This window comes from Astatotilapia calliptera, chromosome 1, assembly GCF_964374335.1.
Source record: "Astatotilapia calliptera chromosome 1, fAstCal68.1, whole genome shotgun sequence".
NCBI classification, from domain to species: domain Eukaryota; kingdom Metazoa; phylum Chordata; class Actinopteri; order Cichliformes; family Cichlidae; genus Astatotilapia; species Astatotilapia calliptera.
Window position 1 is genome coordinate 40,716,399 of NC_137422.1, and position 20,210 is coordinate 40,736,608.

The following is a 20,210-nucleotide window of genomic DNA, read 5'->3' on the forward strand; positions in this document are numbered from 1 at the left end:
CTTCACATTTTACTTTATTAAATATTATGATATTTAATTATCTGCTTGATTTTCTTATTGTATTCATTCTGTTTAGCTTTGACCTCCTTCGGCTGTTTGTTTGGTCGGATGTTACCGAACTTCAGACCAGAGGACGTTTCTGTGTTTTATGTTTGACTCATTTCTTCTTCTTCTGCTGAATCGAAGAAAAATGAAGTAAATCGGACCTCGCTGTCCTCACCTGCAGTACCTGCGGCTGCCACCAGGAGGCGCCGCCCCCTTTGTTTTAATATGTGAAGCGTTTGTTTCATTGAAGCTGCGTCCCACACACGCCCCGAGTGGGGTGAATGTGGGACTCGGGACCTTGTAGCTGTCACAAACATTCATATCTGATCCTGCGTCTGAATCCTGTTTGTCTTGTTTCCTGTCTGAGAGCAGAGGGACTATTTAACCTCCTCGCATCCTAATATCACCGTTTCATAAAGAGAAACAGAGCGCGGTCCAAGCACCGGCACAGCGAGCTGGAGCAGCCTCCGCGTCCATCACTGACATGTTTACATTTATGCTATTTGCATCTTTATTTCACGCTTTCTTCCTATTTTTACTTCCTGTTGCGTCACACTGCCACAAAGACGTTACCCTCATCCGTGTTTGTGATTGCTGAGCTCCAGATCGCTGAGCGCGCGGGTTAACCCAGCGAGCAGATAACCTGCTTCCGGTGACCTCTGACCCTGACCGGTACGCTGAGGAGTGACCTCAGGCCTTCCGGGTCTGCCCGGCTGAACTCGGCTCAGTGCGAGGATCGGGGCAGGGGGCGGGGCTTTGTTTGTTTACGTGTGATGCAGTGAGATACGCTCCGCCTGATTGGGTGGATTTTGGTGACGTTTGAGGCAGCGGGGGAGGAGCCTGTGTGAGATAAACAACCTGTGGATGAAAACAAGCACAGAGAGAACCGGAAGCTTCAAAGCAGCGAAAACATCGACTTATCGGAGCAGGTGGGTCTGAATCTTTAGTTACACCCCCGCGTGACCTTTGACCTGCACGCGGTTAGTGTTAGAGTCTCTGTTCCGCCGTACCTGAGCACGGGCAGGGTGCTTGTTCCAGCTGGAGGTACACGGAGTCCTGCCGAGGTCTGTTTCTCACACACACACAGGCACGTGTCTGTTAGTGAGTGCGTGCACTTCTGTTGTGTTTCACGCGCAGATGTTTCTGTAAACACGATGAAGCTGAGGGTCACGTGATGAAGCGGAGCTGCAGTCAACATGTGAGCAGGACAAACGCACAGGAACAACGGTTCTCAGTTTAATAGAAAATAAAGTTTTATTATTTTAGGATCTTATAAACTGCAGTTGAGCAGTAATGTGGAAACAGGAGGTGAAAGGTCACGACCCGGCTTCCTGTCTTTGTGGAACATCACCTGGGGTCAAGCTGCTCAGGTTTCTGAGGCCTCGGCGTCATGAGGGAAGCTTTTTACCTGTGATGATCTCACCTGTGTGCTGCTCTTTATCCACAGGTGCTGTCAGAAACGTCGGGATGATCGGAAAGATTCTTGCTCAGCTTATCGGGAATGCCAGCGAGGACCAGGAGTCAGCAGGAGAAGAACACGAGACGCTGCGGGAGTTCGAGGACGAGGGCTGGGTCATCGTTACCCTGCCAGGTGAGAAAGTCAACCTGCTTCAGGTGTACACGCTGTAGCGCCGATGCTTCTAAACATCTCTGGTCCTCATGCAGAGGACGGGCTTCTGTCGGCTCCAGACGGGGACCTCCTCGAGAACCTGCTGATCGAACACCCGAGCATGTCCGTCTACCAGATGAGACGCGGGGTGGGTGGAGCCGAGGAGGAGGAGCCGGGCTCTGATGAAGAGGAAACCTCAAGGTTATGATGCTGACGATGCTTTCATTCAGATAATCTGAAACCAGTTTTACAAACACAGAAGAAGACAGCAGGGCAGGTGGGCGTGGTTTATAATGTGGCTTCCTGTGTGTCTCTCCAGGCCTGTGGCGGTAAGGCGGCATGTATCCTGGCGTCTCGCCGCCTGGGGGCTTCCTCTGCCGTACAACATCCAGCTGCCGGCGGCGCAGCGTGCCAGGAGCCGTGCTGAAGGCAGGAAGCTGAGCCGCGGCGCCCTTCACAGGCAGAACCTCACCAAGACACGCTTCTGCCCTGCAGAGCGGCGCTACGGACACTTCAAGCAGCCCTGCCAGCGTCTCTACAACTACTGACTCCAATATCGGCGCCGCTCAGGCTTCACCTCGCCGTTACATCACGTGACATTCACCACTTCCTGTGCAGTAATCAAACAGCTGAAAGAACCACACGTTTTTCATTCTTCTGTAAACTTTATTGTCAGCAGGGCGAGCGCCGCGCGGCAGAACAGTCACTGCTCAGATTAATGTTGATGATGTCAGAGCTTCGTGCTCTGTCGCCGTGTTCAAATCTGTCATTTTGGCGGCTTCGCTCTTCTTCTTCTGCGTGTTAAAGTGTGTGATGAGTTGACCTCTTGACCTTTGCAGCGTTCCTGCTGCTTTTCTACTTTTTATTTGACACAAATGTGAGATTTTAATTTTTATTTGTGTGTATTTATAAAATGTTTTAAAAAAGCAAAATAAAGTTTTTGAGATTTTCTAAAGCTGCGGTCTGCGTGTCTTCAGGGTGGGGGCTCGTTCACTGCCGGAGCTTCCGGATTTTCCCCATGAACCTCTTCACCTGCTGCGGGTCCACCTCGTTGGCCCAGTGCCCGCCCAGCTTAAAGTGGGAGCCCACTATCATCGCGTTTGCATCCAGGTAGCTCTCGACATTGTCATAGGTCACTCCTGAGCCAATCAGCACGGGGATTCCCACAGACTGGGAAACGTCTGGAAAAACAGAAAAAATCACTTTAATGAATTTCTATTTAAGAACACGTCAGCAGTCGAAAGCTTCGTTTCCCACCGTCCAGCAGTACACGAACGCATCTCAACCCTCCAGACTTACAAACCCTGAAGTCCACCTGAGGCTGTGAGCAACGAGGTTTAGAATTTGAATTAGATCATTTAGATTTCATTTAAACCTCTGAATATTACAAAGGAATCTAGTAGATCGCTACTAAACGCACTGCAGGCTGGACTCAGCACAGAGAGGCGTCGGGGTGAGGGCTGCTGTGGTGCTACTTCCTGCCTCTCAGTCGATATGTGACCCACCCTGATTAGTCTCACCTGTTCCCACTCTGATGATCCTTCTGTTCCCTGACACAGTCCGAGTGTTTTCCTGGCTCCGTGTTGGGACCTGGTCTTTGGGCCGTGTCTCTGATACGTTTGCCTCGTTTACTGTCAGCTGTTTGGACCTTGGGTTGAAGCATTGCTAACTAAAACGCAGCCGCTGCTAGCATGCGTGGTTTGTTTATCTCGCCTGGAGCAGCCTCTGCTATATAAACATCATCACCGAGTGCTAACTCCTTGGAGCTCAAAGGTATCTGACTGCATGCTGCGCAGGTCCTTTGGGTCGGTGCAGGACAGTGTGTGTGCAAACAGGCTCACTGCATGCATATTCTCTGGCTTCATAATGACTTTGCTCACCTGAGGCGTGCCCTCTCTGACCTGCCAGAGTCTCCTGCCTGTGCGCAGAGGGGTGTGGCAGATATAAGACTGACACATTAGAGTGTGACAGAATAGAAAATACGCTTCAGACGCCTTCACCACCTGCAGAGCTGCACTCAGTGAACCTCCGCTCACACGCGTGACCTGGTGAATGTGTCTGAACATGACCAGCACCTGTGTGTGTGTGTGTGTGTGTGTGTGTGTGTGTGCGCGCGCGCAGCAGTGGCATGTACAGCCCTCAGACTGTTTACAGGCTTGATTGTCCGGCTGCTATAAATATCCTGGCTGCTGCTGCAAGGACGCGGTGCAGAGTTCAGACTCAGTAACCTGAGCTGATGCAAACCTTACTGACTGATTACTGCAGGATTTATGGTCCTGTGCATGAAGCTGCATGAAGCTGCAGAGCAGCACCTCAACGCTGATTGCTTAAATGTTTTAAACAGGAAATGGACCTACAGATGAGGAAGCACAAAAACACGGCACTCATCAGTAACACCTGAGGGCAGGTATAGCTCTGGGTTTATCTCAGTGAATGTCGGTGGAGCCATGACTTTCATTTCTAAGCTTTCGATAGGAAATGGACTGGTTCTTTTCTACTCTGATCACTTAAGGACACAGAGGGAAAAACGAGTGGATTTACCTCCCACAAACAGCTCAGGTGGGCTTGACCCCCTGCTGTGAGTGTGACATTTAAAATTCAGACTCTTTGGGCGCCGGTTTAGCTCAGTGGTTCGAGTGCGACCCGCGGCCCTCTCTCCCTCGGGGTGAGGGGGACCTCTTCTGGACAAACGGGGTAAAAGCAGGAGGACCTGAGGTGAGGGGGCTTAAAAAAATGTCTGATATGTTGTGAAATACTGTTCTGAGAATAAAGAGAAGTGTGCATCCGCCCACGCAGCACAGCTGATGAAGACACACCTGAACCCTGCAGAGCCAATCAGCTGTTTCTGTGCTGCATGCAGGTGAATCCTTTCTGCAGCTCTAACAGGAGTCACCTGACCTGAGATTTTAACTTCAGATTTTAATTTCAAAATAAAAATCCTTGTAATGTCTCCTTTTTATATTCTGCAGCGAGAAGCTGCTAGGATTCTGATTGTAGATGATAAAGTGATAAAATGCAGTGAGTGACGAGAGTCAGGCTAACATCTGGACAGTGTGTGTGTGTGCGGCAGGGGCGGGACCTTGGAGCTCCTCGGGGTCGGCCTGCAGTCCTGTGGCTGCTCCTGTGATGATGACGCCGTCTGAGAGGAAGAACTCAGCAGCACGCGCCGTCTCTGCGACGCTCACGTCTGACGTCAGGGCGTGAGAGCTGGAAACACACACACACACAGAGGCATGTGTGGATGTTACACACTGGAGATGATAAGTGGTTTGCACTGTAATAGAAATCAAACCTTGTGTGAGGTGTGTGAAAGTTTCATGATTTGCTGCTCAGTGGGGTGGATGCTCCTCCCACAGCAGCAGGTGAGCTGCCCTTCAGTGTGTCTGCAGTAGACACCAGAAGGACACCACAGGGGACCATCAACATGAAAGCCGCAGGTCCAGGCAACATCCAGGACGGCCTAAGAGCTCGCCAAAGTGCTGACACACATTTTAACACCTCTCTCGCCCAGGCTGGCCCCATTCACGTCCCAGTGCCTGAAAGCTCAGCTGTGACAGGCATGAATGACTGTTGGCCGGCCGCTCATCCTGATTATCTGCAGCTGTACTCAGACACAGGAAGTGTTTTCACGTCTTCTTGCATCACTGAGTACTTCATTCTTTACTATAACTGCACAGCAGGTGACCTCACCTGTGCTTCTTCTTGATGTCGGTGAAGATCTGCACGTGCTCAGCTCCGATCTGTTTGCGGTACCGCAGTAACTCCCCGGCGCCGGCGTTCAGGAGGCCTTCGTCTGCCACGTGAGCAAAGACGAAGGCCTCAGCCCTGATGAAGTCCAGGCCTGGAAGCACACAGCGCCGTCACCGTGCTGATCACACGTCCTGCATCTTTCCAAACACATCAACATGAACTGAATGAACAACTGAACCTGAAGCCAGAGCCACAGCCAGAGCCTGCTGATTGGCTGCAGTCAGGATCTGCGCTCCTATAGGCAGGGACGGACAGGCGGCCCTAACGCTGCAGCAGACGGCGGTCATGCAGGCGCTCACCTCGGGGCCCGCGCTCAGAGAGTACGGCACATCGTGCATGTTTTCAACGATCAGTCCATCCTGAAAGACGGGATTGGAGGTTTGGTTAGCGCCTCGCCTGTGCAGACTGCAGAGCTGTGAGGAACGCAAACAACGTGCACAAACGTACAACCGCTGCGTCTCTGTAGATCGCTGCCTCCCGGCACGCCGCCTCGCTGATTTCAGACATTTTCAAAGAGCCCAGTGGGCTACCTGAGGAAGAGGAGGAGCCTGTTATAAAGGGTCTCAAAGAGTACCCTCAACACTTAAGGATGTGGGCACCGATGTGCACATCATGCATGTACAAGAATACGAGCGCAAACTGTGATGTTTTTCTCTGCAGCTCCTCCTACTCAAAGTCACGAGTACACCTGGTGACACATCAGGACACAACCATGATCACCTGGACGAACAACAAAACACCGCATATTTACAGCGTGTCATTATTTATTCAACACTAAACCAAAACGCAGCGTGTGAGAAACTATCAGCTGCTGCTAATCGATGCAGGTTATTGACTAACTGATCATCAGCGGTGTGAGCGCCTCTGTAAAAGCAGAGCTTTGGTCTGTTTGCAGGGCGACCGTGTTCAGGTCTGTTAACACAATCCCAAAATATTCCTACGAGTGGACGTCCCAGCAAGTTTACCCCAAGGTCAGAGCGTGCAGAAAGTGTGTGTTAGTGTGTGAAAGGTCAAAGGTCATGACAGCAGAAAAAGTGAGAGCAGGCCTTGTTTGGACAGGAGAACGGGGCCGAGGTTCAGGGTTCAGGGTGGGTCATCGTCTGCATCGATGTACTTATTGTGTATTTTGTTGCCGTGTATCTTCGTATGAAGTTAAGGTCGATCGTACTGCTGCGAGTCTCAGCCTGCAAAAGGGATGTTTGATCTCGACTCACATTGTCCTGGTTAAATAAAGTTTAACTGCCCCGTCACAGGGCGACCACACCGGTGTGCGAGGCTGAAATGTTACACGTCTGACTTAATCAAGTTCATGTCTGAGCGCAGCGTACGCAGGAAAATGTCACATATCAGCTAAATCTGAGCCAATCAGAATGTGCGATGTTGTCTTAACCTGATGACGCGCAGGCCCACGCGAAGCTGGACGCCAGCTCACCCTGAAACCACATTTTGCAAACCTCTGTGCTCTTACTGACCTCCCCCTGCCACGACCAAACACTTCACCTGAACCTGGAGGACGCCGACAGGTGGACTCTGTTACCTGGCAACGCTTTCACGTGAATCATTCCGATAACGACGGATTTTAGACGCCCAAACAGCTCCAAAAACTTCATCCTTCCCTTTCTGTGCAGACGCCACAGAATGAAACCTGTTTGTGTCGTTCTCAGGAGGGGGTCATGTGACTGACCAAAGGTCGACTTTGTTCTGTTCACCAAACAAAAAGAGTATTTCAGCTTCACCGAAGACACGAACACAATCATCTCTGGAACAAGTTTCCTGGCTGTAAATCAGGGCCAGCAGGACGTGTCTCATCTATTTAACTTTTACGCTCTCTGAGGAAGCTGAAGTTTAACCATTAATGTTTGTCTGCACTCACCTGGCTCTGGGTTTCCTCTCAGACTCACCTTCCTCCACTTTCACCCACTTATTAAAACTTCTATTCTTCATATAGCAGCAAACCTCGAAGCTCCGTGCCGACCGCAGGAAACTCAAAGCAGTCGTTCTGCGCCTGGCAGCTCCATCACCCTCCCTCCTCTGCACATGCTCAAACCAGCTCATCCTCTCTGACTCTCAGCTGCTCCTCTGATGGACTCCTCCTTCTCACTCCCAGTGAACGTCTGAACATCTTCAGCTCATCCTCTGCCATCTCCAAACAGCAGAGCTCACTGCTGTCTTTGAACCTTCCCTTTGTCTCGTGCTGCTACCCTTCCGTCACGAATCACCCCTGACATTCATCTCCACCCGCTCCGCCCTGCCTTCTTCACCTCTCTAGTGCACCGTTCATTGCTTTGGGTCCACACCAAGCCTCCTTGTCCTCCTTCCTTTGTCCAGAGGACACTCCCTGCAGTTTCCCTCAGCTTTACTTTCCCAGCATCCTTCCTTCACTCACTTGCTCTTCTTGATGTCCAAAGTCACCCTGCAGTCAACCATCCGATACTGTCCAGCTACATCCTCCCTGACACCACCTCAGTCTCATATCTCGCTCAGATCACACCTTCTGTACCTTCCTCCACCCCTCTGACCTCCACCCTGTGGGGCGTACACACTGACACCCTTCGACCTCACGCTTCATACTGGTGACCTTGCCTGTTACTCCTCACCTCCACAGCACTGCTCAGGCTCCTCCTTCAGGATTACTCCTGCTCCATTTCTCCTCCCATGATCAGAGCTGTCTGTAAATCACGAGGAAGCCTCGGTGCTTCCCACAGCTCAGAGGGATCATCGTGGAAGTCTCCACTGTCCTGACCTGTGCTGCTGTATTTGTAAATGCAGATGCTGAGCTCTGTTACGGGTCATGTCTCAGCAGCAGGAGGAAGGATGGTACCGATGTGACGTTATTGCATTTCCTGTATAAGCTGGTTATTAAAACCACGGCCTAATGAATTATCATATTCAGCCTGCAGCAACAACCGTGTGAGGACGCTGTCATGTGATCACGTGACCAGCAGCCACAGATTTGCTGACGTCAAAGGTTGGTTCGCCTCCTGCCACTTTATCAGATTTAATGGTGAAGTTGGGAGCCCGGGGAGGAGTCCGGAGGCGGCTGAGCGGGTCACTCCGTTACGGTCGGAGGCGGGGCGAGTACGGCAGCCCGCAGTGGACATGTGGGAGGCGATACGCTTCATTTTCCCGCTGAATCACAACCCGGTCCCGTGACAGACACTGAAGGTAACGTGCACGGAACCCGCTCGCTCACTTGCTGCGTCATTCTGCCCGCTTTGCGTCGTTTTCCGCGTCTTTTTGCGCCGCTTCTGCCTTTGTTTACATCTGACACACAGCCACGCGGTGCCCGAGCGCTTCCGGTCTGCGAAGATCCGCCCCTCGCAGCTGTCAGCGCGGCACTCACGCCCCCATTTTTACCGGCAAAACTAAAAACTCACCGTTTCCTTCACGCTCGCGACCATCCGCGTAGAGTTCAGCCAGCATACCTGCCGCGTGCCCTGCACAGGTGAGCGGCTGAGGTGACGCAGCTCAATGCGGCTGTAAAGCGGCGCAGAGGGTGGAGATTTAGCGCCAACTGGAATCTACGCCTCCTGACGTGGAGCTCATCTGCGCTCTGCGAGGCGCCAGCTCGGAGCAGTTAGCCCGGCCTAAGCTCAGAATCCCGGGCACCGCGAGCAGGAGAGCACCGGAGGACAGAGAGCACACACCTGGAGAACACACTTGGAGAACCCGAGGGGAACCCACTGCGGGGTTAAACCTTCCTTTGGAGCTCTCGGCGGAGCAGGGTGAACTTCAAGGGAGGAACTTGAGGTGAGTTTCTGCAGCTGGCTAAAAGTTTGCGTGAGTAGAATTGGGGCTTGATTGCCTGCAGCGTAATGTGACCCAGGCTCCCACGTTAAACCCCCACGGTCTCCGGTCCAGACGTGGACAGCCCCCGGGGGTTCGGCTCTTTGTTGGCCGCTCCGTGTCCGCATCAGGCGGCCATGATGTGCAGCCGGACTCGGTAAAATATCGCTGTTTTCGGTTAACCGAGCCCCGTGGCCGCCTCAGACCAACCTTGCTCGGTGTGGCGTGGATGTCGGGGCAGTTTCCCGGGTCTCCGAGGTCCGGTGGGGGGGCTTTGGGGGCACTTGGAAGCGGCCTGCTGCCCCCGCTCTCCGCGCCAGGCTGAGCCGGGCTTTGTCGGGAGGAAGGCGGCTCGGAGTGGGGGTTGGGGCCGCTGTACGTCGCACTTTTACGGCTGTTTAAGTCTAAATTTCAAGTCGTTTGTCGTCCACAGGTTTGCTCCCACGGACGCTTCCACGGCCCCGACTATAATGAGAGGAACACGGTGAGTTTGGCCCACGCAGGAAGAGCCACCAGGAGCTTTAGCCTCACGGGCTAACTAGCCTGTTGTTTCTGGACCGTGTGAGCGTTTACCCGTGCTAACCCGGGTTTGTTCGGCTGATTGTGGATATGGCAGCGCTCGCTAACAGCTGCTGTTTGCTTTGCTTGTTTCAGGGAAGACACAGAAGCGAAGAGTGCTCCTGCCGAGGCCCCCAAACACACCACAGTCCGACCGAGGAAGAGGAAGGCAGATGTTGCTATTGTGAGTGTCCTGAAAGGCTGACAGAGGCTCCAGCAGGGCCCCCCCCACACACACTCTGCTGGGGTGGGTCATTGATGTGTTTTGTCACAAAGAGGGTCACGCAGGGTTCCAACAATGTTGGACATCATATTAGAGCCACAGTGAGGCGAGCTGACAGAAGCAGTGGGCCTTCATCTGAGGGGAGATGGTGAACAGCACGGAGGCGCAGAGCGCGTCTTTAAGCTCAGGTTTTTTGTAACTGCAGCCCGAAGGTCAGCGGTCACCTGATCCAGCCCTAACTTATTAGCTTTGCCAGGAAGACGATTTGAAGGCTGATCACCTGACACCAAGCGCGGTCCACAGGAGGGGCGCCTCCAAATAACAAAAGCATGAGAACGATAACTCCAGGGTTCCTTCTTTTCTGTTTGTTCCTCAGGTTTTACCGGATCTGGATGAGGAGGTAGCAGAGATGACGAAGAAGAAGCAGCGCGAGTGTGAGGTGGGTCTAATTACCTGCAGCGACTCCACGCCCACAGTCTTGGAGGCGTGTGTTCCTCCTCCACCCTTCTTCGACTCTAACCGAGCTCTTCCTGTCTCCCAGCCGGGCTGGAGTCCTGCAGCTGATCGCGTGAGTCCGCAGAGGTGGATCTCCACGCCTGATCAGGAGGAGTGCCCGCTCGTCCCCCTGGTCAACGCCAGCTTTCCTCATTACAGCTTCCACACCACATGTGTGACACCCGTGCACCACGCGCCACTGCCCGCGCTCTGGTGAGTGGTGCTGATGGCTGCTCAGCCCTCAGTGGTCGGGGGTGTTTTCCTTTAATCTGTCACCTGTACCTGTCCCGTGTCAGCGATCTGTTTGACTCTGTGTCTGTCAGCTGGGCCAGTAAGGACGCCGTGTGGAACAACATGCTGGAGAAGGACAAGTCCTACACCAGAGACGTCCACATGATGGACAAACATCCACACCTGCAGCCCAAGATGAGGGCCATCCTCCTGGACTGGCTCATGGAGGTCAGTACTGAGTCTGTGAACCTGCAGCACCACCTGATCTCAGGTGTGTCTATACGTGAGATTTTAGCTTTACGCTAACCTTTAGCTTCAGGCTGCAGGTTTTACTGTGGACGATCCACGGCAGACGCAGCTCGGCGTCCCGGAAACCATGAAATCATTCATCTAAGAATAAACAGTAAAGATGCAGTCACCTTAATGTACTCAAGGTGTGTGTGTGTGTGTGTGTGTGTCAGGTGAGCGAGGTCTATAGGCTGCACAGGGAGACGTACCACCTCGCTCAGGACTACTTTGATCGCTTCATGGCCACCCAGAGGAACGTCCTCAAATCCACGCTGCAGCTCATCGGCATCACCTGCCTGTTCATTGCCGCCAAAGTCGAGGTGGGGAGGGCGGAGCTCTTCGGTACCGTGCGGGTGCTTTGTTGCGGCGTGTCTGCTGCGTTTCTTATCTTTAAATGTTTCTCTCCCAGGAGATGTATCCTCCCAAAGTCCACCAGTTTGCCTACGTGACAGACGAGGCCTGCACAGAAGACGAGATCCTCAGCATGGAGATCATCGTCATGAAGGTAAAACGCACGACCTGCCTCGGCCTTAACCGACCTCTGAGCACACCTGTGTCCTCACCTGTGAGACACGGCCTCTGTGGCGTCATCAGGTTTCCTTTGGTTTCTCAGCTGAAGACTCGGTGACAATTTCACTGTTTGGTCCATTTAATTCAGCTTGATTTATGCAGCGTCAAAGGTGCTTTATACGGTCAGGTACAGAGAAGCCCCAGCAGCCAGACGGTCCTCTATGAGCCAGCACCTGGTGACAGTGGGAAGGAAAAACAGGAAGAAACCTCCAGGAGAACCGGGCTCAGGAAGGGGCGGAGCCATCTGAGCAGTTTAATGATGCTCATTGTGTTAAAAAAAAAATCAATTTTAGTTTGAATCAAGTGATCTCGATTCCTTAAATCCTGGATCTATTTTGCATATAAATGTATTTCGTCAGAAACAACACAATCTCAGGTTAAAGCTCACAAAACTATTCAACAACCAGCAAACGGCCAAAGCTGTGAACGCATCATTTCGTGATGTCATTCTGTCATCGCAGCCCTTAAACCTGCGTCAGATGGGAGATTTGGGTGTCTAACGTGGACTCGTCTTCTCTCTAGGAGCTGAAGTGGAGCCTGAGCCCACAGACTCCCGTGTCCTGGCTCAATGTTTACATGCAGGTGGCTTACCTGAAGGACGCGGACGAGCTCCTCCTCCCCAGATACCCGCAGGCCACCTTCACGCACATCGCAGAGGTACGCCGTCTGTTACCATAAATGAATTGTGCCGATGTGCTCGGAGACGAGCGTCTCTCGCTGAGGTGGGACCGTCTGTCTCCCGCCGAGTGTCTCTGATGGTGCGTCTGCTTTCAGTTGTTGGACCTGTGCATGCTGGACGTGCGCTGCCTCGAGTTTTCTAACGGCGTTCTCGCTGCTTCGGTGCTCTTTCACTTCTCGTCCCTGGAGCTGGTGGAGACCGTGTCAGGTAAAAATCCTTTTCCACACTTCCTGTTTGTCCCTGCTGGTGTGACTCCACCCCGGCTCACCTCCTCCTCCTTCTGTCCGTGCAGCTCTGAAGAGGGTGGAGGTGGAGGAGTGCGTGAGGTGGATGGTGCCGTTTGCGATGGCGCTGCGAGAGGTCGGCAGCTCGCCGATGAAAACTTTTCCGGGAATCTCTGCGGATGACATGCACAACATCCAGACACACGCCCCCTACGTGACCTGGCTGGTAGGTCCAACAGCTGTGTGTGCGTGCGTTTGTTTATTTCCCCTCACAGTCACCGGTTTGTAACTTTATTGATAAGTTTGTCGCTCCGGGGCACAATCGGCTGTTTTTGACTATTTCACCTTTAAAACAGCTTCTCGCCTTGTTTGGTTTCGTTCTTTCAGGACAACCTCGTGTCTCAGTTTACCGTGTTAACACAACTGATCTGAAATCAGACAAACATAAAATCAGAGTTTTATTTTTTACTGTAACAAACACAAACATGTTTAAAGAATAATTTTCATAACTTGAAATGCAAATATAAATTGTAAGTTTGCAAAACTATGCACAAGTTTTGCAAATAAAAAAGTTTTTTGCAGCCATTTACCGAAAAATGCAGCCAAGCATATTTTTTATAACCATTTCAAAGTATTTACAGAACAACCAGCTGTTCTGCATCAAATAAGAGTCACACAAGTTTTATTTGTATTTGTGCCGCTCCAAAAAATAGTTTCTGTCCACTATAAGACAGAGGAGCACGTCCCAGCCTGACGCCTGCAGGCTGGGACGTAGATCCAGAGATTTTTTATCATCTCTGGATCTACGTGGCCTCTCGACACAAGATGAGATACCTTTATTAGTCCCACAAGGGGAAGTTTAAAAACTTGTCTATAGATCACTGCATCTCCATGTCGCCTTACATTGGTCGTGTGATTAGGACACGCCCACGTGTGCGTTGACCCCCAAAGCGTTAATATCAGAGCAGAAATTCAGACAGAATAATTTTGTAAAAATGATGAACGACGGCAGAAAAACGTGAAACGCGCTGCCACCTCTGGTTAAACGAGCTCGAAGCAGAAGAACTCCGTCGCGGCGGCGATGACCGATCGGCGCTTTAATGGTTGAAAAAAATGACATTAAATGCTCACACAAAAACTTTAAAGACAGGATCCAGAAAACTGCTCAGGATTGTTTCCGTTTCCTCCTGAGAGCCGAGGAAAACTTAGGTCGTTTTTTCCAGCATGGGTTGCAGCGAGGTTAAGGCCTGAGCGGTCATCGCAGGTGGCAGATAGAGGGCGGAGTTATGTAGACTCCTGGGCGTGTACCGCAGGTGTCGATGGGGACAGGATGTAGTAAATGTGGAAAAAGGTCCAAACGTGTGCTTTTTCACATGCGTGTTCCTGCTGTGTTACAGGAAAAGGCGTACTCCTACCAGGAGGTGGAGCTGCAGTGTCACGGCGGCTGCCCCGTCCCCTCGGGCGTCTTGACTCCGCCCCTGAGCAGCGAGAAGACCGAAGAGCCGGATCGAGGCGAGGCCACCGTGGTTAAGATCAGAGCCAGCATGGAGTCTCCGCCCCCCCAGTAGCAGAGCGCTGCTGACGCCGGCGGGACAGGAAAGCTCGGCGTGTTGGATTTGAGTTTCAGCTGAGATTAAATTTTTAATTCCAGGGAGGGAAACAGCAGCGAGGAGACGCGTCACCGCCATGGGGACGTGCTTAAGCTTCGGTCTGAGCGCGAGCAGAAGAGACTTTGTTTTCATGCTTTTTATTAGCGGTGCTGCTGAACGCTCGGATCAAGTCCAACCACGCCTTTATTTTCTATGCAGAGGCCAAACTGAGGAGACCTTTAGTGCGAGCGAGCGCGCTTAAATCTATTAGTGGCCTCATTTGCCCCCAAACTATTTCTAGGGTCGTGTTTGGCTCTACGTGCTGCTATAAAGTGGGCTGAGCATGATGGGAACTGCGTGTGTGTGTGTGTGTGTGTGTGTGTGTGTGTGTGTGTGTGTGTGTGTGTGTGTGTGTGTGTGTGTGTGTGCGCGCGTTTTCCTTTTTAATGGGCACAGTGTGGCCATGTTCTGCTTGGGGACCAGTAGCTTGGCTACCTTGATGGACAGGTGAACCAGCCGGGCTTCAGAAGCTAAATGTTGACTGTCTTGAACTTTGACCTTTTTATCCCAAAAATGTCTCTACATGATTTGTTTTGTTTGTTTTTAATGAAATGCTGCTACATGTTTTCCAATAAAGGTTTTTAAGCTCTTTGACGTGATGAGTGTGAGATGGGCGAGCTCAGGCTGCGCTCCACCAGGTGGCACTGTGACACCGTCAGACGCTTTAAGCTGATAGGAAGGAAACGGGAACTCTAAGAGCATCTCTGGCACTCAAACATGAGTTCACTGCATTCAAACAGGAGGTGAGGTGTTAGGATAACACAACGGTAGTGATGCTGACAAAAAGAGCTTGAACTGAAGATGTTCTGATATTGACTGGCAGTGAGACGGGATCAGAAACGAGTCCATCAGAGGGACGGCTGAGGGGGGAGGGTGGGAGAGGAAGAGCTCAGAGGAGGTTCATGGATGTAGTGAAGGAGGACATGCAGAGGGTTGGTGTGACAGGAGGATGCTGGGATAGGAGGAGGTGGGTGTTACACAGCAGAAGACTGAGAGGTTAAAACATGTCTGTATCTCACTTCTGCAGGTTTTCCTCTGATCTGAAATGTTTTTGCATGCAGGAAACATGCAGACCATGAAGCTCGGTCTGAACCTTTTACATCCTTCAGGAGTCAGTGGCCCACACTACACCTTTAACTGTAATTCATTATTATCAGGAAGTCCTAAAAACTCCCTGAAAAGCCTTCAGCTGATCCAAAATGCTGCAGCAAGAGTCCTGACAGGGACTAGAAAGAGAGCAGATTTCTCCTGTATTGGCTTCCTTCGCTCTCGCTCTGCAGGCCTACTTGTTGTTCCTAGAGTATTTAAAGTAGAATGGGAGGCAGAGCCTTCAGTTTTCAGGCCCCTCTTCTGTGGAAACAGGAGACAGACACTATCTCTGCCCTCTGTTTCTCTCACATTGCTGACAGTTTGATGTGAGTTGTGCTGATTTTAGATTTAATTTGAAGCTCAGACCCTCCAGAACACAAACACGTGACTCTGATCTTCATGGGGGACTCCCAGAATGCACCTGCGGGCACAGGTAAAGTCACCTGAACCTGACTCAGCTGGGTGGAGAAACTCGTGTTCTGTTCTTTGAACTCTGGATTGGAAACACAGCATGAACCAGCAGATTAAAGCAGAGAGCGTGCTGGTCCGGTCTGTGAGCCTCGATGACGGTAGCTCAGCTTTATCAGACCGAGGGTTCACTTTGTCAGGCTCTGGGGACACGAGCTCCTCGGATGGAGAGCAATGTGGACGTCTCAAAGATGATGGATGTGCTCGACGAGGGCTGACGAGTTCTTCTAAAAGCAATCAGAAACTTTAACAAGTCTAAATTTCTGCCATTCCAGGTCCCCGACCCGGACCGCTCCTGAAACCGCTGCTTTGTTAAAGTTTGTTTATTTTAAAAGGTTTTTGATTTTGTTCTGTCAGTGCTCAGAGTGCTGGAGGCTAACAGCTACAGCCAATCACCTTGAATCTGAGCCGCCAGTTTGGACCGTTAATCAAAAACGCTTCACTGCGGTGTGACGTCACCGATCAGCTGCTGCTGCACCAACACCACCTCCAGGAGTGTCTGTGAATTTTCCCACTCAGGAATTCACTTAATCCTGACCCCACAGGAAGGCACGCTCGCTCCTTCAGGATCGTCTTAGTGAAGAGTGGGCTTGTTTCAGCCTCTCGAGGGTAAAAAGGCCTGACCGCTGGTCTCATTATGTGCCGAAGGAGCTGTGGATCTGCTCGCCTGGTTTCATGTCTTCACACAGGTGCATGAAAATAGCTCCGTGATCTGTCGCTGTTTTAATCAAACTTTTTATCAGGTTCCCTTTGGAGTCCCAGCGTCCGTGAGCCGCTCAGAATCAGACGATGTTTTTGTATTTATATGTTTGTGAGGCCAGTTTGGGTGGGCTGGAGTTTTGCTTTCTTCACGGTTTCTAAAGTTTCACGTGGAGATGTGCTGGAGAAAAAAAGAAGCAGCTGCGGATCGGGGGGATCGGGATCCACGTCGGGCTTCTGAAGAAGCAGTGTGGTGGATGCCTCCGGGCTCCTGGTGGGGGTGGAGGGGTGGTGTTTCCTGCCTGTGTGAAGTGATGTTTGCTCGAGCTGAGCGGCGTCAGAACCAGGCCAGACCTCCCTCAGGGCCGTGCCACCGCCCCATGTAAACAACTTGCTCCAGTGTATGTTAGCAGACACTTTGATGTTAGCAGCTCTCCCGCTTTCTCTTCTCTTACTCTTAAATATTTCATTCATCGCATTCATGTCGCCTGGAACGGCTGCAGTCGCTCTCAGGCACCGCTTTGGGTAACGCACACTTTCAGCTCAGACTCAGTGAGTCCACTAAAGTTTGTCAGGTCTGCAGAAGCTTTGAGGGCTCGAGGAGGCGCTGGACAGGCTCCTGATGGTTTAGCTGGGATTGTACCTCCCTCTGGTGGACACTTGCGATAACTACAGTTTACCTGTGCAGGACTTAAATCCTGATGTTGTTATTGTTACTGAAGCAGGGTTTCCTTGTTGAGCTCAGTGTCTCAGTGTTCATCACCTGTGTGTGTATATTAAAGGTGACCTGTTCTGCCCTCCCTCCTTATCTGGTCCCGCCTCAGTGCAGCCCTTTAACTCATCCTCTCTTTGAAATAAGCCGTTTTAACGCCAGTTCTCTCCTCATTGGCTGCCCCTCAGAAGTTCTCTTTAAGACAGAGACTCCAGCATGATCTTAAATGGGCGGGACCACTAAGAGCTGTCGCCCAATAACCTTGCGATAAAATCACCTCCTCCTTTTACTGTGAAGAAGCTTAAATATGTTAAAATGTTCACATTTACTAAACCGTGCGTTTATAAAACCGATGAGAAAAATAAGTCTCAGTTTCTCCGTGGGAATGCTGAGTAAATCGGCTCCTTGGACTTAACTACCTTACTTGTGTATAAGCGCAGAGCGTGTGATGCCTTTCAGTCCGACAGTTAAACTGACTCAGACCTGTGGCTCAGCTGATACAGACGATAATGATGCAGAACAGAGTGAAAAGTGCCACATCCCTCCTGCTTTGAATGCTTACACATTAAAGCCACCCACTGGGCCTGGTTGGACCCTTTGGTGACCCAGTTCTGGGCCCCAGGCTTTACTTTTAACATCTCTGGATTTAGACAGCTTCACATTTTGTTACAGACGTTTATTTCTGCTGTAAAATGATAAGAAAATAATTTGTTCTTAAACTAATGTGAAGTGAAAACATTTTAAAATTGGGGGAAAAAACAACACAAAACAGAATTTTATGTATTCTTATTAACATACATACATTTTTGTTATTTCCATACACACGTTCAAACAACAAAAACTAAAAAAACGGCTGCGTGTTTTATGTTTGTGTAGTTAAAGTTAGGTCTTGTATGTTGTTCGTTATCTCTTAAAACTTAGTGGAAAAATGAAGATGTGAACTGAAAACATTTACACACATTTACATTTAATTTTATACACATTTTAAAACGTGATGCATAAAATTTAAGTTTTAATTCTAATAAATGACAAACTATAAGCCATTTTATTTCCATAAACAAATTTTGAAACTATTTTTGCTGCAAACTGAAATGTAAAATAAAACATGTTTATTATTTGTTAAAACATTCATAGAAAAACTAAAAATATATATTTTATTTCCATAGACTTGTTCCTTTTTTCTTTAAAAAAAACTGAAAACATTTAAATAAAAAAGAACAAATCACAGAACGTTTTATCTAAGAAATGTTTATGTTTTCAAAAAAAATGGCAATACAAAAAAAATCATCAAAATCAAAATAGAAGATTACTGCTCCATCATCCGACCCGCAACCGACGACGCCACGAAACGACGCAGACTCGATCCTCTCGGCTCTGTTTCAGCAAATGTTATTAAAATATATCCGACCCTTCATTGGCCAAGGAAACATAACTGGCCTCACCATGACTCACCGTGTGATTATCCCGCCTTTAAGTCTGATGTCATTAGCCTTTTCGAGTCCAAATTCCGCTTCAGGCATACTTGCCAACCTTGAGTGAGATATATATATATATATTAGGGTTGCCAACTCCCTGGAAAATAAATAAGGGACACCTCGTGGCCAGGGCCGGGCGACCCAGTTGTCTTCACCCTTCCCAGTGTGGTGAATTTTCTAGCTCTTTTTTTGTGTGTGAAATTATTTTTTTAACCATTTGACTTGAAGTTGATTTAAGCAGATGCATATTCTTTGTGATATGAACACATGTGAAACAAATGATCATTTAGCCATTTATTTTTAGCTCAAAATGACAACATTAACACAGTAAAACAGGTCTCTTTCTTAAACAGAAGCCTGTCATGCTTAACTTTTGAGAATATAAGTAAATCTTTCTTTAAAAGAACTCTGTCCTGCTTAACTTAAAATAATAGAAAACAATAGAAAGAAAAATATTCTTGTAACTGTGCACATTTAGTGCATTTAGTACAATCGGCTTCAGCTGAGGTATTATTTCAGCTTTTCTAATGCTAATCAGCTGCGCCTGTTTGTAAACCCGCTTGTTCCCATGATTACGCATCTTAACTCATCATCATTATTCATCTATGTGTTACTTTTATGTATTAGTCATGTATTTGTTGTAATCATCTATCCTTGCAGTTGTTTATTACACAAAATAAATTATATTATCACACTTCTGGCCACATAGCGCTGATATTCACTGCACATGCCCATATTAACTTTTTCCAGCCAGGTGTTTTCCTTTTCCCATTCTTCCCTTTCTCTGAGGGGAACAAACATTGCTGCTCTAACGCTGGGCTCACACTGTGCGGTTTTTGGCCCATTTTGAGACGATTTTTGAGTGATCGGACCGATTTTGGCCTTCATCGTGCATCGTGTAGTATACGTGGGGTAACGAGAAGTGATTAACACCTCACGACCAGCTCCCGATCATCAGTCGCTCGTGAGGGTCTCACCACAGCCGCTCACACTGCTCACGCGCAAACACGTAAACGTCGGTGAAAAAGACGTTGCAGCACGGCTGTGCAGCGTGTGATCTGGACACAAGCGATGGAGGCACAACTTGTAGAACTTTGGAAAGCTCATCCGAGCCTTTTCGATGTGGCATCACAAAATTATCACGACCACAACAACCGTGAAAATAGTTGGATTTACATGCTGCTCAATCACAGCTGCCTGATCAATGTTTTTCATTAGCAATTTAGCAAAGTTGATGGTGGTAGTGTGTCTGTGTGAGTGAAAGACAGAGAGAGAGCGCGACAGATTGTCTGTTATAACCTTCATGTTATGTTGGCACAGTGTGAGCACTCAGGTCGCATCAGAGCATCGGGCGGTATAGTGTGAGACTTGCATCGTGACCTACCAACTTCTAACCCCTGCGAGTCAATCGTGCAGTTTGAGCAGGAGCTGAATAACGTGACTGAAAAAATCGCACAGTGTCTGCCCAGCTTTAGGTGTACTGTCGTCCGAGACTTGCACCGCAGTGTTGGCGTTTGTTTCCCTGTTGACCATGCTTCTTGTTGTGGTCATCTGTTGTCTTCCGGTATTTTCTCTGTAAGCGACCTTTCCTCGACCAATGAGATGAGCGGTAATCTGAATTGTCATACTCGAATTGTCATAAGTGTGCTGTCAGCTCATT

General features: G+C 49.8%; 3 protein-coding genes across 10 annotated transcripts; 2 read left to right on the forward strand and 1 right to left on the reverse strand.

Annotated features, from left to right (window-relative positions):
* Positions 1 to 5: 5 nt before the first annotated feature.
* Positions 6 to 2,609, forward strand: LOC113027707 (tumor protein p53-inducible nuclear protein 1). 3 transcript variants are annotated; one of them, XM_026177429.2, is made up of 4 exons: positions 6 to 974; positions 1,493 to 1,636; positions 1,711 to 1,855; positions 1,974 to 2,609. In XM_026177429.2, the coding sequence occupies exons 2-4, from the start codon at positions 1,513 to 1,515 to the stop codon at positions 2,200 to 2,202; spliced, it is 498 nt and encodes a 165-aa protein (XP_026033214.1). In that variant the 5' UTR covers positions 6 to 974; positions 1,493 to 1,512; the 3' UTR covers positions 2,203 to 2,609. The 3 variants fall into 3 exon arrangements, with proteins under 3 accessions (XP_026033214.1, XP_026033224.1, XP_080157225.1); XM_026177439.2 differs by having other exon boundaries at positions 960 to 1,243; XM_080301099.1 differs by having other exon boundaries at positions 971 to 1,109.
* LOC113027696 (uncharacterized protein F13E9.13, mitochondrial) lies at positions 2,300 to 9,576 on the reverse strand. Of its 4 annotated transcripts, XM_026177390.2 has the most exons (7): positions 7,278 to 7,966; positions 6,942 to 7,105; positions 5,852 to 5,934; positions 5,583 to 5,763; positions 5,345 to 5,495; positions 4,734 to 4,861; positions 2,300 to 2,835 (listed from the first exon to the last, which is right to left on the reverse strand). In XM_026177390.2, exons 1-7 carry the CDS (start codon positions 7,457 to 7,459, stop codon positions 2,645 to 2,647), a joined length of 1,080 nt encoding a protein of 359 aa, XP_026033175.2. In that variant the 5' UTR covers positions 7,460 to 7,966; the 3' UTR covers positions 2,300 to 2,644. The 4 variants fall into 4 exon arrangements, with proteins under 4 accessions (XP_026033175.2, XP_080157217.1, XP_026033191.2 ...); XM_080301091.1 differs by lacking the exons at positions 6,942 to 7,105; positions 7,278 to 7,966 and adding an exon at positions 9,401 to 9,576; XM_026177406.2 differs by lacking the exons at positions 6,942 to 7,105; positions 7,278 to 7,966 and adding an exon at positions 8,782 to 8,919.
* ccne1 (cyclin E1) lies at positions 8,433 to 14,698 on the forward strand. 3 transcript variants are annotated; one of them, XM_026177376.2, is made up of 12 exons: positions 8,433 to 8,569; positions 9,624 to 9,674; positions 9,845 to 9,932; positions 10,348 to 10,410; positions 10,513 to 10,679; positions 10,790 to 10,925; positions 11,159 to 11,305; positions 11,395 to 11,490; positions 12,078 to 12,212; positions 12,330 to 12,441; positions 12,527 to 12,684; positions 13,856 to 14,698. In XM_026177376.2, exons 2-12 carry the CDS (start codon positions 9,661 to 9,663, stop codon positions 14,024 to 14,026), a joined length of 1,287 nt encoding a protein of 428 aa, XP_026033161.1. In that variant the 5' UTR covers positions 8,433 to 8,569; positions 9,624 to 9,660; the 3' UTR covers positions 14,027 to 14,698. The 3 variants fall into 3 exon arrangements, with proteins under 3 accessions (XP_026033161.1, XP_026033151.1, XP_026033142.1); XM_026177366.2 differs by lacking the exon at positions 8,433 to 8,569 and adding an exon at positions 9,022 to 9,154; XM_026177357.2 differs by lacking the exon at positions 8,433 to 8,569 and adding an exon at positions 9,230 to 9,347.
* Positions 14,699 to 20,210: the final 5,512 nt, after the last annotated feature.

Bases quoted from the DNA above. Each gene is read 5' to 3' on its own strand.
- LOC113027707 (XM_026177429.2), top strand. From the start codon at position 1,513: ATGATCGGAAAGATTCTTGCTCAGCTTATCGGGAATGCCAGCGAGGAC. The intron at 1,637-1,710 runs GTGAGAAAGTCA...GTCCTCATGCAG, and splicing joins GGTCATCGTTACCCTGCCAG to AGGACGGGCTTCTGTCGGCT. The intron at 1,856-1,973 runs GTTATGATGCTG...GTGTCTCTCCAG, and splicing joins GATGAAGAGGAAACCTCAAG to GCCTGTGGCGGTAAGGCGGC.
- LOC113027696 (XM_026177390.2), bottom strand. From the start codon at position 7,459: ATGAGCTGGTTTGAGCATGTGCAGAGGAGGGAGGGTGATGGAGCTGCC. The intron at 5,496-5,582 runs GTTCAGTTGTTC...GTGTGCTTCCAG, and splicing joins GGCTGTGGCTCTGGCTTCAG to GCCTGGACTTCATCAGGGCT. The intron at 2,836-4,733 runs GTCCCGCCCCTG...CTGTTTTTCCAG, and splicing joins CGACCCCGAGGAGCTCCAAG to ACGTTTCCCAGTCTGTGGGA.
- ccne1 (XM_026177357.2), top strand. From the start codon at position 9,328: ATGATGTGCAGCCGGACTCG. The intron at 9,675-9,844 runs GTGAGTTTGGCC...TGCTTGTTTCAG, and splicing joins ACTATAATGAGAGGAACACG to GGAAGACACAGAAGCGAAGA. The intron at 12,442-12,526 runs GTAAAAATCCTT...CTGTCCGTGCAG, and splicing joins GCTGGTGGAGACCGTGTCAG to CTCTGAAGAGGGTGGAGGTG.